Source organism: Sinocyclocheilus anshuiensis, unplaced genomic scaffold, assembly GCF_001515605.1.
Source record: "Sinocyclocheilus anshuiensis isolate Anshui unplaced genomic scaffold, SAMN03320099.WGS_v1.1 scaffold258, whole genome shotgun sequence".
NCBI lineage: Eukaryota > Metazoa > Chordata > Actinopteri > Cypriniformes > Cyprinidae > Sinocyclocheilus > Sinocyclocheilus anshuiensis.
Genome location: NW_015547636.1, coordinates 93,100 through 110,754, shown reverse-complemented (window position 1 = coordinate 110,754; position 17,655 = coordinate 93,100). Strand labels below are relative to the sequence as shown.

Below are 17,655 nucleotides of genomic sequence, written 5' to 3'. Positions count from 1 at the left end.
CAAGTAACAGTGATTAAAAGAATGGAGTTTAAGCAATGTAAGCAAGATTAGCGGCAACCACGCTGGCGATGCCAACGGGCTATAAGCTAGTAGAGGAATTGGAAAATCAAAATCAAACTAGTGATAACAAGGTGCTCCGATTGTTTTTGTTGTAGAATAAAATTGGGAATATGGTAGCTAAGCGGTTCCGGGTGGAGATCTCAAGGACTAGATGCGGCGGAGGGAGAGAGGCCCTCGTCCGGGGCCTGGCTCGCGTCTTCCGCTGCTGGTGCACCCAGGGTCCGTGGTGTCCCGGTGCCGGAGTGAAGGACATCTGGGAAGATTGCATCCTGGGTGCACAGGGCCTGTGCAGAGAAACACCCGGAGTAGAGGTGGTGGCAGTGTTAGCAGTGCGCTGTATACTTACCCCGGACTTGTGAGCGTCAGCCCGGGATGTTTCCAGCGCGGCTCTCTGCTCTCTCAGCTGGTCCTGCTTCTCCACCAGGTCGCGGATCTGCTTCTCCATGGTCTCCAGCTCGAGCTGCACTGAATGCGTCCTCACCTGCACTCAAAGATAGACACAAATCCGCCATTTAAAGCAAGTAACAGTGAGTAAAGGCGATGCCAACGGGCTATAAGCTAGTAGAGGAATTGGAAAATCAAAATCAAACTAGTGATAACAAGGTGCTCCGATTGTTTTTGTTGTAGAATAAAATTGGGAATATATTCACACGTTATAGAAACGAAAATTATGGTGTATAAAATGGATTTTAAGATTGAAAAATAGATGATAAAGAATTAACTTGAAGGAGCTTCAACTCAAAACATGCGGCAGCAACAAACAGGAAGTGACTGTTTGTTATATATAATAATAATAATAATAAATAATATATTTACAATTTAAGAAGACATTTATAATATTACAAAATATTTCTATGTCAAATAAATGCTTTTCTATTGAACATTCTATTCTTTAAAGAATCCTAAATAACTATAAATCTAAAAGTTTTCACAAAAATATTACGCAGCACAACTGTTATCAACATTGACATTTTTTTTGTCCTATGACAGAAAAAGTCTGTAGTATAGTATATAGTATATAGTCATGTTGTAATAGTATAAATTGCAGGTTTGTGGGTGAGAGTAAGTAAATGATGACAGAATTTTGATTTATCTGTGAATTATCCCTTTAAGACTGTAAAACAGGTGTTTTGCAAATGCCCCTGCTGAACAAACAGTGCCCCATGCCTGCAATGGGAAATGTTCCCGAACTTCACAGTCATATGGCCAGAGAAAGTGTTCATAGAGAGATGTCATGTGATGTGTCTGAATACAAAGAAGGCCCTGGAATTGGGGCAAAAGTCTGTATTCGCCTCTTTGACCCGAGGCCTACACTTACACACACTACACTTAACTCTCCTTAACCTACATGATGATTTTAATATGCTCTGATGTTATGTTTAAAAATATATGTTTCTTATTAATACAAAAGGTTATGAAATGTCATTATCTTGAATCAAGAAGCCTGATTGGATGCTTTATTATTGGATACCAACCTGTGTGTGAGCTTGCGTGTTCCTCAACTTGATGTTATCTTGTTGCCTGTGTATCTGTGTGTATGTGTGTCTACGTGTGTGTTTGCGTGCCTGCGTCTGTGCTCTGCGCAGATCGAGATGTTGCAGCTGCAGCGGAGCTACATGGCACTGTCCGAGCAGATTAACCTGATCCTGTTCAAGAGGCTGTGGTATGTCATGCTGGAACAGTTCCTGATGAAATATCTCTGGAGCGCATCAGGCCTGGTCATGGTCGCTGTGCCCATCATCACTGCCACCGGATACTCTAAATATGGTATGGATTAAATCATGATTATCTGTAGTTCCTGTTCTCCTCTCTGCATCTGTGACTCCAAACGTTTTGGCTGTGTGATTGTTTCAGTCTAAAACGTCTTTGGACGTCCTTGAGCATGTGTTGATATGGTGTTCTTAAAGGGGACAGTTTGGTACAATTAAATTTTTTGTACCTGATATTCGCTTATATAGTAGCATTCAAAGTTTGGGGTCAGTAAGATGTTTTTGAAATGTTTTTGAAATTCTATTATGCTCACCAAGGCTACATTTATTTATTTGATTATAAATATAGTAAAAACTGTAATATTGTGAAATATTTGTATAATTGAAAATGACTCTTTTGTATTTAAGTATATATTAAAATGTAATATTCCTGCGATGCAAAGCTAAATTTTCAGCATCATTACTCCAGTCTTCAGTGTCACATGATCCATGAGAAATCATTCTGATATGCTGATTTGCTGCTCAAGAAACATTTATTATTATTATTATCAATGTTGAAAACAGTTGTGCTGCTTCATTTTTTGTGGAAACCGTAAGACATTTTTTACAGGATTATTTACTGAATAGAAAATTAAAAAGAACAGCATTTATTTGAAATAGAAGCATTTTGTAACACTATAAATGTCTTTACTGTCACTTTTCAATTTAATGTGTTAGTATTAATTTTTCATTTATTATTATTATTTATTTTTATTTTTTTACTGACCCCATACTGCTCTCCATAATACTTCAAAACAAGATCTCTAAAATGTGATAGACGTGTTCGCTGCTCTTTCACCTTTATTATATTTATTTGTATTTTCCTCACAGTCTTGTTCTTGTGACATTCATTCAGATTCAGAGGATGTAAAACAGGCAGCCCTGGGGATGAAGGAGGAAGACTTGGTGAGTGAACGCACACAGGCCTTCACCACGGCCCGGAACCTTCTGAACGCCGCAGCTGATGCAGTGGAGAGGATCATGGTCTCCTACAAAGAGGTGAGATGCATTTCACCTACTAACTTTAGAAAAAGTGCTTTCAAATCTAGATTTTGTCAGCAAAAGAACAAACCAAGCATAATATATGAACAAATAAATACTAAACAATTACAGAGGAAATGTCTTGAGTTGTCCTATTTTAAATCAATAAACCTAAACAATTTTAAATAGCCAACCGCAGTTTGCTTTTTGTATTTGATGTTTAGGGGCAGGTAAACTGAGTATCAGCTAGTCATCTATCAACTTTATGTCATGTAAATGTAGCAAACCTAAACACTGTGCATTCAACTCCCAGTAAATCATTCCCTGCCATTTCCTGACTAGTCATTTCAGTCAAAGCCATTGCTTATACAAGGTTTCATTTGTAAATGTGGCTAAAAAGTACTGATCTCATCACAGGTCACAGAACTGGCTGGATATACGGCTCGCGTGTATGAGATGTTTGAGGTGTTTGAGGATGTGCGTGTCGGAGTGTACCGTCGTTCGGCCTCAGAGGTGAAACCAGAAGAGACAGGGGCGGCTGGGAAGATAAAACATGGCATGAGAGTGGAGGGACCGCTGCAGATCAGAGGTCTGATCAAGTTTATTTTTATCTGTTTTAGTTGTGTATTGTGTAAGTGTCATAGCTATGTTTGAAATAGTGTACTGTCTACAGCTTCAGAAAGTACGTACACTTTGGAAAGTATAGCAGTTTTCTATATGCAGGGAATATGCAGATGGCTTACTACATTTGACGAAATATATCCTATACAGTCATCAAATTAATAAATACTGTTCTTTTTAACTTAATATTCAACCTGAAAAGAATCCTGGAAAAATAAATCACTGGTTACACAAAAATATTAAGCAGCACAACTGTTTTCAACATTGATAATTATAATAAATATTTCTTGAGCACTAAATCAGCATATCAGAATGATTTCTGAAGGATCATGTGACACTGAAGACTGGAGTAATGATGCTGGAAATTCAGCTTTGGATCACAGGAATAAATTACATTAAAAAATATAGTCAAATAGAAATATAATATTACGACGTTACAGTTTTTACCGTATTTTTAATCAAATAAATGCAGCCTTGGTGAGCATAAGAAATCCTTAAGAAACACTACTGTTCCAAACTTTTGAACAGTAGTGTATATTAAACAGTACATACTGAACAGTACATAGTAATCAGTATGTTAATGTACTATACTGAACATTTTCATTAAGTAACTGTCTTGTCATGTTTGTGCGTGTTTGTTTAGGTGAGGTGATTGATGTGGAACAGGGCATCAAATGTGAAAACCTGCCCATAATAACTCCTACAGGGGATGTGGTGGTTTCCAGCCTGGACATACAGGTAAATTCCCATCTTAAAACGTTCTTGAGTCATTTTAATTTATAATCTAATTTTACCAGTGCAAAATTGGCATGCGGGTGACAAGGTGTAGTAGGCATTGCATACTTGTTACATCCAACTAAAACCGCTCTCCATCTTCCAGCTAAGGAGACTGTATATTAAATTATTTCTATCACTCTGCTGCAATATCTTGTGCTCATGCAGAGTAAACGAGTCAGTGGTCTGATGCAACATGCTGTTCTCTGCATGATTTATGCGCATGTGAAGTGTGAATATGTCAATGAGGCTGTTATCTGTTCTTATTTCTCTAGCCTAGTTCTGTGAGTACTTCACTGATAATACAGCATTGCTAATCAGTGCCTGAACTTTTGACAGTTTAAAGTGGGTTTAGGAGAAGATATATTATGAGACTCCCGTGGAGAATTTGTATTTATGTATTTTGCTCATTCACTCTTACTGTGGCAATTTTTGCTTGCATCACCTGTTATCTTACATTAGCTTATCTGTATGGAATATTTGAATTAGGTTTCCCCGCCTGTGCGCTGGTGAGGATATAGTCAGCTATTCTGTACAATCCGAAACACGTTGGCAGGACTTAAAGCTGTAAACTTTAAAGCTAGCAAGATAAGTGCAGAAAAATATGTTGGAGATTTTCCTTTGATATATTCTCACCACGGCTGTTTATTATGCACGTTTTAGATAACGCCTGCAGAGCTGATACATCGATAGTTGACTGACAACGTGGACATGTGTAGGTGGGGTTTTTTTTAGCATCAGGTTAATATTTAAGGAAAATTACACTTAAACTGCTCACTTTTCTTAAACAATTTTAATAAACTTTCAGCTTTTTTTTTTGCAGTTTTGTAGACCTGTGGATTAAAAAAATACAAATATATTAATATATATTATAATTTATATCATAGTTAATGTTATATTTAAATAAAACTATTAAAAAAGCATTTTTGTTACTTGAAATATAATAAACGTTATCCAAAATAAAATTAAATATAAAAAACTTTTTATTTCATCTAGTTTCCAAGGCAGCATTTCTCATTTTAATTTAGTTTATCTTAATGTACTAAAATGATTAAAACTACTCAAATAAAAAACAAACAAAACAACATAGGCATATATAAAATAAACAAAAAAACACACAAGCAAAATTATGAAAACTTTAACTAAAATGAAAACGGAAAATATAAAACTAAAAACATAAAATAAAATATTAAAATATTAATTGAAATACTATAATGCTATTTAATTTGAATTCTAAAATATATAATTGATATAATATACTGTATTAAATCTTTCTATAATATAAAGTAGAATATAATTTCTAATATACATTTGTTTATTAGAAATCAAATAACTAAGTGACCTTACATTTATAAATTTATAATAATGTAGATGGATCAGTATTAAAATGTCTGTACGCACCTGTTGTGAATCCGGGGGAAATTTGGCTCAAAATTCCTGTGCACATCGGTACGCAACTTACACAATTATTATGATATGAGACCCATTGTTTGTCTGTTAAATTTACCATTTCAGTGAGTATCTTGTCTTGAATGCACTTGTTATGAATGCAACACATGCTTTCCGTGCACACATTTCTTGAGTCTGGATTGAGTATCTGCTCCCATATGATTAATTCATGTTTCCTGCTAAATTCTGAGAAATGGGTCATGAGTACCACAGTGTGACCCCCCTGTGGTCTGCCCCGGACAATGTGCTGATTATATTCCGGTCGCGCGTTGGTGTGCTCTTAGGGTTTCCACAACATCGCCTCGATTTGCAGGGGCGGCATGCTGCTAATACCCTCTCATGGCCCTGATGTCGCAGTCATGCGGTGCACTCATGACACAATGAACAAGCCAAGAGGAAGAAAGCTCGGTAGACTATGATGTCATAGATAAAACCTATCACGGAGGCCAGATGGAATGTGGCGTTGCTTTGAGGTTGTTACATTTTTGGATGAACTGTTCCTTTAAGATTAATTTGTCAGTTCTCTCCGGTTAAATCTGCACTTTGCTGCCAGACAGCCATCAGAATAGACTAAAGTCACTCAACCAGCTTGTCTCTATACTTAGTATTATCATTAACATTCCAGATGTTTTGAACCCAGATGACTCACATTGGTTTGGTGTTGTGTTGAAGGTCTTTTAATGGTAATTGACGCTCTAGCAGGAAGCCGTGCTGGTGTATTTATGTGTGTCTGGTGAATGGATGGCTTTAGCATAATGACAGGGTGTAGAGAGGGAGCGATCTGTTTTTCTCAGTATGTTGTGCTGCAGAGAGGCCTTTGAAAACCATCAAGCGTTTCCCATCACAGTGGCTCCTTTTAACCCTGTGGCTTTACTGAATTTGTAAACACATTTAGCTGTTTCCCGTGGTTTGTCCCTCTGTGCATTTTTCTTTCTCTCTCTGTGGGGGTGTTATGCGATCCGCTACATGTATGTTCGTTCGTGTGTCTTTAGTAACGTAGGGGTATGTTGGGTCTTTTCTCCAGGTTGATGAAGGCATGCATCTGCTGATCACAGGCCCCAACGGTTGTGGAAAAAGCTCTCTGTTCAGAATCCTGAGCGGCCTCTGGCCCGTCTACAGCGGAGTGCTTTACAAGCCATCACCCGAGCACATGTTTTACATACCTCAAAGGTACTGACTGCACTCTGTGACCTAAAAAGTATGCACTAAAAGTAAGCACTTCACTGCTGAAGATAAGGTATATGCTTTGGAGTATGTAGAAAGTAGGGCTAGATTTTATGTCTGGGGTTTATCATATCAAATGATACGTAAAATGAAGCAATGTTCATGAATATCAAAATGATTTTAATGCATTTTCAAGTTGCCATTAAGTTGAGTTTTGCAATCCCTACTTTTCTTGTGACTTGCAGCTGTTGAAGTATTTTGAACTTCACTAGCAAAATTTCAGTGAATTGATTTAAAATCTGATTCAGTGAATTGCTTGCATCATCACTCGGTGTTAATTTTTGTATTTTAAAATGTTTTATATCATTATTTCATTTAATGGGTAATATTGTTATTTATATTATTATATTATAAATAATTTTAAATAAATGTTTTTATTATTTTATATTATTTTGTTTAAGATTGTGTTATTATATACAGTGGGTACGGAAAGTATTCAGACCCCCTTCAAATGGCTGCAATATAACAAAGAGTGAAAAATTGAAGGGGGTCTGAATACTTTCCGTACCCACTGTATAGAGAGAGCGAGAGAGCGAGAGAGAGAGAGATGGAGATAGATAGATAGATAGATATATTGTATATATAAAAAAATGAATATTGTTCTTGTTCATGTTCAAGAGTAAAAACTTACCTAGTAAAATTAAACTTACATTTCGTGGTTTTAACTCTAGGATGTAACCAATTTGATGGTTTAAACATATTCAGTAATTCTGTAATTAAATAATTCTGTGAATCAGAATTAGGAGGACCAAATAATTTTGCATAAATAATACCAAATGTCATAATTGCCATCAATAGGAACCAAATGTTAAAATCTAGTAATTTGAAAACAATATCCATTTAGGAAAAAATACATATATTTTTTTTAATAAAAATATATCAATAATTTTTGCTGCAAAAGAGTATGTCAGTATTGGGAGACACTACAAATGTCATGATGATTGTAGAAGGCTGATGATTTCTCTTTGTGCAGGTTCAGGACCCAGTACTGAGATGCAGTCTGCTGGATTTTGTTTAAGAATTAAGATCAATTAGAAGGCAGAGACGTGGGTGTGCGTGCATGTGTTTATTTCCATTTCCCACGCCGTGCCAGGTTAATTAGCGCTGATGAGTGTGCTGATTAAAAAGAGGAGCACAATCCAAAAGCAGTCAGCACATATGGTGCTCCTGTGACTGCGTTACATGGCGGCTTCATTACAAACCCAACAGGAGTACAGCATCGCTTCGTGCTCATGATCACACAACGGGACGTGTCCAACCAGCAGCTGCTTGTCTTTTGGTCCACTTGCAGTTCACTGAATGTCTGTTAAAGAGAAAAAAGACTGAATAAGACTTTTAACTGGCTTTTAGAAGATGTGCCTAATGCACAGTGATTTTGAGTAGACTACATTTTTAAACATTTCACCCATTTCGCCTTAGTTTTATGAGAATTATTAATGCAAAATGTGAAACACAGAGGATAGATGGATAAATAGATCAAACGAGACATACAGTGAAAATATCATTACATACACAGTGAGAAATATGAGTGTTATTCAGAAGTAATATCTTTTCATCAACAGAATCCTGCTATTTTAATCCACTAAAAAAGATGTGGACTCAAGTTTCCTTTGAACTCATCTGGAACAAAGAGAACTAGGCGATTATTTTGGATTCATTATTGTTTTTCTTCTCTTTTCAGGCCTTATATGTCGGTGGGAACGCTGAGAGATCAGGTCATCTATCCTCACTCTGTTCAGGAGATGCAGGAGAAAGACATCACTGATCAGCAGCTGGAGGACATCCTCAAAACTGTGAACCTCTGCTACATCCTGGAGAGAGAAGGAGGTAAGAGACGTCACAGGAACATCTTCAGATATTCTCTTCAATCACGGGATGGGAATATATAATATATAGGGTTGGGTACTGAAACCCGGTACCAATATGGCACTGGTACCTATGTAACCGGTATGTACTAGAACGGAATCCGAATGCAGATTTCGGTGCCTCATTTCGGTGCCATGCCTGAGAGATCGATTGAAATATTTGTCCTCCGGTTCTCCGAAACGAACGTAAGAAGCATCATCACCGGCACCGCACGTGAAAAATAATTTCCCGACTGAGAAAATGCACGTGAACTCAAGTCAGAAAGCTCTAATAATACAAATCCAATCCCTTGTATTCACATTTCTAAACCTGTTGTCCAACAAAAGAGAACATTATAACCTTTTTACTCCACAACACCAGTCATGACATGCAGACAAGCAGTCCAGACATGCTTCCTTTTGTGATCTGATGTGGCTTCTTGTCACAGAATGAGGCAGAAAATATGTTCTATAGGCTACTTTAAAAAGAATAAATCGATTAGCAATGGATTATAAATATACTTAACTGTTATGAAAATACCAGAGATGGCTTGAATTACACAGATAAACTATATTGTCGCAGTCGAGTGTTTAATGTCTTTGTTTTATCATTCAAAACATTTATATGTTCTGTTTACTCAGTTACAGCTATAATAGCAATGCCTTTGTCCATATAAGGGATTTCCTGGAGGGTCATGAGTTCTGCTACTTCTGTGACTGGATATGTGGATTTTCTGTGCGAGGGCGCCCTCTGGCGTCCAGTATGAATGAACCCGACATGTTTATTGTGCTAATGGCCAATCCATCATTTTTTGGGGAATTTTTATTTATTTATTTATTTATTTTTCAAGTATCGGTTCAGGCACCGGAGCCATTTTAAAAGTAACGATTTGGCACCGGTATCGAAAAAAACCCAAACGATACCCAACCCTAATAATATATAATTACTTTTTCTGTGGTGAGATTGGAAACAACTACTGTAACTATGTATGTTCAGGATGGAATATTCTCTGATTACCGTTCAAAAGTTTATGATCAGTAAGATTTGATTTTTTTATTTTTTATTTTTGGAAATAAATTAATACCTTTATTTGACAGCGTTGCATTAAATTGCTCAAAAGCAACAGTAAAGACGTGTATAATGTTACAAAAGATTTCTATTTCAAAGAAATAGAATAAATGTTTTGTTAAGTATTCGAAAAAATGCATCATGGTTTCTACAAACATATTAAGCAGCACAACTTAATATTCTGACACTGATAATAATAAGAAAAGTAGAAGAAAAGTTTCTTGTGCATCAAATCAGCATGTTTCTGAAGGATCATGTGACACTGAAGACTGGAGTAAGGATGCTGAAAATGCAGCTTTGCATCACAGCAATAAATTACAGTTTAAAATATATTCAAATTCAAAAATTTATAAGAGACTTATTTCAAAAACATGAAAAATCTTATCGACCTCAAACTTTTGAACGGTAGTGTACACAATCTGATAAATGAATGTTTATTTTCACCAGTGTTGCGGGGTAAAAGCAAGCACAGCACAGCACATTTACTGTACTGGATGTAAAGTGTTGAACTAACAGATTTATTTAGATAAAATATTAATAGCATATAATTAATAATGCATGTTTAAATGATTCAGTAATATGGAAGAAGCAAAACTGCATTAGTAGTAAACATACATTATTGTTAGTATTTAAACATTATTAAATACTGTCAGGTTGGGATGCATTGAGCGACTGGAAGGATGTGTTGTCTGGAGGAGAGAAGCAGCGGATGGGCATGGCCAGGATGTTTTACCATAAGTACGTCTGTTCTTTTTGACTGACATTTTATTAAATATGACACACATGTACTTTCAGTTGATTTGAGGCAGAGGCATATATCATGGAAGTACCATTTTTTACACCATGGTTAATGCTGGACTAACATCTGTTTGAATCCAATTTAATGTTAGTTAAGAATCAGGGATGTTACTGGGATATTTTCTCAGTAATGATCTTTCAGTTGCTTGAGATAATTGGTAGAATGACTTCCTCTGTCTGAAATAAAAAAAATAACACTTTGAAGATGCTAAGTTATGATACATGTAAGAAAGCTGCTCATGGTTTCCTTAAAGCCACTGAAGTGATACATATTTAATTACTGAACGTTATGAGCATTTAATTGGATTCAGTGGGTGTTTTTGGAATCTATACAGCTCACTTTGCATTTTAAGCGAGCAGCTGCTTTAGGGGAGATTATTGTAGAACCACTGAGATATTTATTAATGGTGAAGGGAAAAAAAACCCAAGTCAGAATATAAAAAATTAAACAATTCAACTGCCAACTATTGCTTTTAAGTCTGCTTTAAAAGTCCCCAACAACTTGTGTTTAAAGCTGATAAATCTCTGGTTTATCTCTAACAGGCCTCAATATGCCCTCCTGGATGAGTGCACGAGTGCTGTGAGTATTGATGTGGAGGGCAAAATCTTTGAAGCTGCAAAGGATGCTGGGATTGCGCTTCTCTCTATTACACACCGTCCTTCTCTCTGGTGGGTTTTCAATCGTATGAAAATGAAGAGCAGTTCCTTTATTGCTAGTGGGAAAAAAAAGTGTATTTATGTTCGTTCAGGAAGTAAGCACTGAATCATAAACACATAAGATTAAAGGGTTCATATATGATGGAAAACAGGATATTTCATGCTTTTTTTGATGTAGAAGATTGATGTACTTTGTAGACATACTGTAATATTCACAACACCGAAAAAGCCAGACCACCCAGACTAGTTATCCAACAAAGCTGCAGTAATGGGTTGTTGAAGATGCTGAATACTGTAGCATAAAATCACAAATAGGTGCCCTGAGAGAAAACACCTGTCTCTCTGATCGCAATAGATCGCAAAATAAAGAATCAGGGGAGCGGCCCACGCTTTTTTCGTCAATCGGAAAACTAGCCACGATGAGTCATGTTATGCCTTTGGGTTATGGAGAAAGGGTGTGTGGAAGTTAGCAAGTGAATCGTTTAAGTGATCATCATGACGTTGCATCCATGAACACATTAACATTTATTTAAAGAAAATAATACTTCTATTCAGCAAGGACACATTCAATTGTTACAATACAAGACTTTTATAATGTTACAAAAGATATGCCATTTCTTTTTAACTTTCTATTTATCAAAGAGCCCTGAAAGAAATGTATCACGGTTTCCAGAAAAATATTTCAACATGATAATTAGAAGAAATATGTCTTGAGCACCAATTCTAAATGGTATTAGAGTGATTTCTGTAGGATCATGTGACCCTGAATACTGGAGTAATTGCTACTGAAAATTCAGCTTTGTATCACAGGAATAAATTACATTTTAAAATATATTCAAATAAAAATCAGTTACTTTAATTTGTAATAATATTTCACAATTTTACACTTTTTACTGTATTTTTGATCAAATAAATGCAGCCCTTGGTGAGCAGAAGAGTCAAAAACATTTGAAAAATCTTAATGACCCTGAACTTTTGAACAGTCATGTATATCTATATCAAAACCCAATAGGTTTTTGACAAGTTAGTTTTACCCTGATAAATAAAGATGTGAATTATGCTGTTATCCAGATGTTTGCATATAGACTTCTTAAAAATATTCATATAAACAGCATGTTTAATTTCAAGGGTACAAGGGAGGGTGCAAAAAAACTAAATTACGATAATTTATGGTTGCAAGAAACCTGGATTATCCTTATAAGTGGACTTATTAAATAGAAATAAATAACAATAAACTTTAGAAGTGCAAAACTTTCCAGAAATTCTAAGAAAAAAGCCCATATGAGGACACAGCACAGCTTTAAACATGGTTTTATCCAGAGGTTTCTCTAGTAGTGTCTCTGTGTTACTTTCAAATCAGTCAAAATGACACACCTTGTCCTGAACTTCCTCTGTTGACAGGAAGTACCACTCCCACCTGCTGCAGTTTGACGGCGAGGGTGGCTGGCGCTTTGAAAAGCTGGACGCCTCCACACGTATTTCCCTGCAGGACGAGAAGCTCCGGCTCGAGACCCAGCTCTCAGGAATTCCCAAGATGCAGCAGCGGCTGGCAGAGCTGTGCCGCATTCTGGGGGAGGACAGCAGTCTGCCAAACCCAGGGGAAGTGGAGGAAGACGACGGGATGGAGGGAGAGAGGGAGCAACAGAAGGAAGGGGAGGAGAAGGAGAGAGATGTGGTATCCGGTGGAAAAGGGAAAGACCTTATGGAGTGATTTGCAGACAGATGATGGATGCATTCAAGGCCAGGTGTGAGCGTTTGTGTGTGTGTGTGTGCATATATCTGCCCACATATGTTTTAGATGCATGCATTGACTTAATGTGTCTCTAATAGGGTTGGGAATCAAGAACTTAATCAGAACCAGTTTATGCATCCATAATCGCATCTTATTTTTTGTTAGCTTGCGTGAGAGTCGGCAATCAACAGTTAAGTGTGTAATTGTCGATTTTCATGATTTAAAAAGACAGCTATAACCTTTTCTTTTTCACAGACTTTGATTACATTTAGGGTTGTGAGTCATTCAAAACTGAATTCAGGATGTTAACCCTTGTGCTGTACAATCCCTTACCTAATTTGCTGTTCCTGGTCAAAAATGACTAGCCTTTTTAAAAAATTGCTTATAACATTCTCATTATGCTATATTTTCACCAAATCTTGGATTTGATCTTTTTGTCAACTTGTTTTCTTTCAATCAGCACTGATTTTGTATATCTTTTTGGAACTGATTGATCATAGGCCTCATTGAGCTGAGCTCAGTTAAAAGCATTATTTTTTTATTATTATTTATATTTTATTATTTTTTATTATTAATTTTAGCAATATTAATTTAAAAACTGAGGTGCATAAGCTCAGATCAAGGAGGCCTATAATCAATCATTTCCAAAAAGAAATATCAAACCTGTGCTAATTTAAAGAAATCAAGTTGATTATATTGAATCCAATATTCGGTTATAATGTAGCATAATGAGAAATTTATTTATCAAAATTTTTTTGTAGGCTGGTAATTTTTGACTGGGGACACCACAAGTGTAACAAGGTGGGGAAAAGGTAATTATAATTTTAGGAGTTGATGTACTCTGTGTGAGCAAAGTCGGCAAGTTTTAGTCCAATGCGATAAAATTAAAAATTTTTGGCAAAAGAAAATGACTGGAACACAACATGAGGGTTAAATTTGGATGCAGAATCCAATTCAGATTTGAATGTAAGGAAGTTGCATTAAAATGATTTGAAATGTAGAATTTCAAGAAATAAATGTAGCTGTCATTTTCACCTAGAAATTGTGAAGAAAGTTTTGAAAAGACTTTTACTTTTGGAGGTTTAAAAGCCTTGCGGACAGAAAATGAATGATAGATAGAAAAATTACATTAAGTTGTTTTGAAATACAATGTATAAATTTAAGTGAGATAAAGGATCAGATCAAATGAGAACAGGTGAACCTGTTGTTTTTTTATCCAATGCATAAAACAAATTATTTTTGATTTGTTACTGTTGAAATCTCATTTCATAATTTGACAACAGGCTTCTGTGGGTAGTGAATGCAGTACAATTGTTTCATTTTCATCATTATCCATCCTGCTTCAAAATTACTGAAAGAACCATTAGCAGAACCACTGAGGAATCAGATTCCCATCTTTAGTCTCTAGAGAGAAAACGCACAGTGAACACTTCAAAGCTTTTGTTAACTGTACAAAGACAATGCAGTTAGTGTGTGTTTGTTTATGTATGCATGTGTGTGTGTGAGGGTAGTACTCAAGACTGGGTGTGTTTTGGAGGGGGTGGGAGACAGCTGCCAACTCCACCAGATGCGGTCGATGATGAAAGCACCTATGAAAGCTGTTCCTCTTGCTCGTTATCGCTGTTCTCTGAAGAATTCTCTGGAAATCTGCGGGACCCAGGCGGCGTGTGCGTCTGTGCCTTTGTCTTTAGGGAAAGGGTGACAGTCGAGTTTGGGCTCTGCTGTTTTGTATCAGTTCAGGGGTGGTATTTTCAAACTTCTAAGGAGGTGCCATGAATGCTGTAGCTCAAATCCGTGCCATGTTTTAAAGCAAAATCAAAAAGGGGAAATTTGTCCACAGTGTAGATGACAAGTTCTTTGTTTTTATCTAATACTAATAGATATTTGAACAGTGACCACATTCACATGAATGCTGTGTACATGTAAACGGGAATATCCCAGTAGGATGTTGTAAACATCTTTTCCGTGATAATGTGCAAGTAATTGTGGTCCATAAGAAATGGCAAATTTTAAAATGTAGCTTTTATTCTTTAAACAATCAGCAAGAAGCTACGGAAGCTTGTTTGCACCACAGAATACAATAAATAATTGTTATTGCAAATTTTTATTGTACAATTCTAGTTCGTTTTCTTGCAGTTCTGAGAAAAAAGTCAGACATGCGAGATATAAACTCAGAATTGCAAGATAGAAACACAATTCTAGGAAGAAAAGTCAGAATTGTGGGATATAAACTTACAATTGCGAAAAGAAATCAAAATTGGGAGTTGTAAACTCAGAATTTAAAGAAAAAGTCTGCATTGTAAGACGTAAACTCACAGGAAAAAATGGCCGAATTGCGAAATCGCAGTTAATTAACTTTTAATTAACAGTTATAAACGTAGTTCTGAAAAGATAAGTCTGAATTGTGAGAATAAGCTTGCAATTGTAAGAAGTCAGAATTATGAGTTGTAAACTCCAGTGGAGTTTTCCAAACTCCAAAAAGCCAGAATTGACATGTAAACTGTCAGCATTGCACGAGGTCTCAATTATGAGATATAAATCCATAATTCTAAGAAAAAAGCCTGATATGTGAGATAAGTCATACTTTTATTCAAAATTGGGAGTTGTAAACTCAGAATTTAAAGAAAAAGTCTGCATTGTAAGACGTAAACTCACAGGAAAAAATGGCCGAATTGCGAAATCGCAGTTAATTAACTTTTAATTAACAGTTATAAACGTAGTTCTGAAAAGATAAGTCTGAATTGTGAGAATAAGCTTGCAATTGTAAGAAGTCAGAATTATGAGTTGTAAACTCCAGTGGAGTTTTCCAAACTCCAAAAAGCCAGAATTGACATGTAAACTGTCAGCATTGCACGAGGTCTCAATTATGAGATATAAATCCATAATTCTAAGAAAAAAGCCTGATATGTGAGATAAGTCATACTTTTATTTTTTTTTATTCTGTGGTGGAAACAAGCTTCCATGAGAAGCACCTTAGAAGGAAAGTTTTCCATTCAAATTAAATTTATCTTCTTCATAAGACAAACATCAGTTGAACCTTCATCTCTAATTATGTCCATTAGAGGAGATAATGTTTTTCTAATAATTAAACTTTCATGCTCTAATTTTGTACAAAAAGCCAGAGGGTAGATCGGATATGACTTTTTAGAAATTAAAAACAAGGGCTTGATTCTGTTGTCAGCATTGAATTCTTAATTACGAGATATAAATTCATAATTCTGAGGGGGGAAAAAAGTCAGAATTGTGAGTTCAAAGTCACATTTCTATTTTCTTTTATTATGTGGTGGAAACAAGCGTCCATAAAAAGCACCTTACAAGGAACGTTTTCCATTCAAATCAAAATTCTCTTTTATCTTCGTAAAACAAACATCAGTTGAACCTTCATCTCTAATTATGTCCATTAGAGGAGATAATGTTTTTCTAATAATTAAACTCTAATTTTGTACAAAAAGCCAGAGGGTAGATCGGATATGACTTTTTAGAAATGAAAAACAAGGGCTTGATTCTGTTGGTCTGAGCGCAGGGCCTGAAGGAACGCCCATAGACACATGATGATTAAATCATTTCAGATTTAGCCCAAGGTGATGGCGTCTGATATGTGTATTGTGTTAGTTGTAGGGTGATGACCACTAGAGTTAATCTGAACATTAACAAGACCTCTTCCAGCTGAGACATTTCTTTAAAGTGTCCTTAGACTTTCAATCTTTTATGTAACATTTCAAAGTGCTTTTGTTCTCTTGTCGTGTGTTGACTTCAGAAGGTCAGTCACTTGAAAGATGTTTGACGATTGTAACATTTAATTACTGCTTTAAAAGAAATTTCTATTCAAAAGAAAAATCTGCCCACAATATTTGTATGACATTGAATTTCATAATGTCTGTATTTCTTATTAAAATATTTTATAATGTGAGATTTTGCACACGTAATGCACAGATGATTTTGTATCTTGAACCACAAATTGATTATATTTTCATTGCAATAATTATTTGTAAGACATTTCAAACTAATATTTTAGTTGCTAACACAAACTATTTTGTATTGTGTTTTCTTTAGGTATGACTATGATAAAAGCGATTGCAATGTAATTGATTCAATATTGGACCCTTTGCACATTTGCCTGAATTAATAAAAATGTATCTCTGCAGTCTAATAAACATTTCCTCTTGAAAACATCTCTCCATTCATGTGCCTTCTTTTATAGCATATGCATTCAGAAGGAAATTGCCAAGTTGGTTCCGATGGCTTTTGTGCTTTCTCTGAACATAAATTGTCCACCGCACTCTAATACATTTTAGAGTGAATCTCAAATTCTCATTGCATAATATTTATATTTGGGCTTAGGGAGCTTCTTTTTCTATTATACAGACAGACCGATACACAGAGACAGATAAATGGATAGATAGTGGGACAGATTGGTGACTTGTATGGTTTTCTATCCATGTGTAGATAGATAGATAGACGGATGGACAGACAACTGGATAGATAGATAGACAGACAACTAGATAGATGGATGGACGGACGGATGGACAGATGGATGGATGGATGGACGGACAGACAACTGGATAGATAGATAGACAACTAGATAGATGGATAGATAGACAGACAACTGGATAGATGGATGGACGGACGGATGGACAGATGGATGGATGGATGGACGGACAGACAACTGGATAGATAGATAGACAACTGGATAGATAG

General features: G+C 35.9%; 1 protein-coding gene across 1 annotated transcript in view; it reads left to right on the top strand.

Annotated features, from left to right (window-relative positions):
- abcd1 (ATP-binding cassette, sub-family D (ALD), member 1) overlaps nt 1-13,357 on the top strand; it is a 23,734-nt gene extending 10,377 nt beyond the window's left edge. Inside the window, exons 2-10 of the mRNA XM_016503929.1 lie at nt 1,647-1,827; nt 2,665-2,807; nt 3,207-3,378; nt 4,054-4,148; nt 6,658-6,803; nt 8,539-8,684; nt 10,424-10,508; nt 11,112-11,237; nt 12,627-13,357. Of these exons, the coding sequence (XP_016359415.1) occupies nt 1,647-1,827; nt 2,665-2,807; nt 3,207-3,378; nt 4,054-4,148; nt 6,658-6,803; nt 8,539-8,684; nt 10,424-10,508; nt 11,112-11,237; nt 12,627-12,936 (1,404 nt within the window). The 3' untranslated portion in view covers nt 12,937-13,357. The remainder of the gene's footprint in view (nt 1-1,646; nt 1,828-2,664; nt 2,808-3,206; nt 3,379-4,053; nt 4,149-6,657; nt 6,804-8,538; nt 8,685-10,423; nt 10,509-11,111; nt 11,238-12,626) is intronic.
- The last annotated feature ends 4,298 nt before the right edge of the window (nt 13,358-17,655 follow it).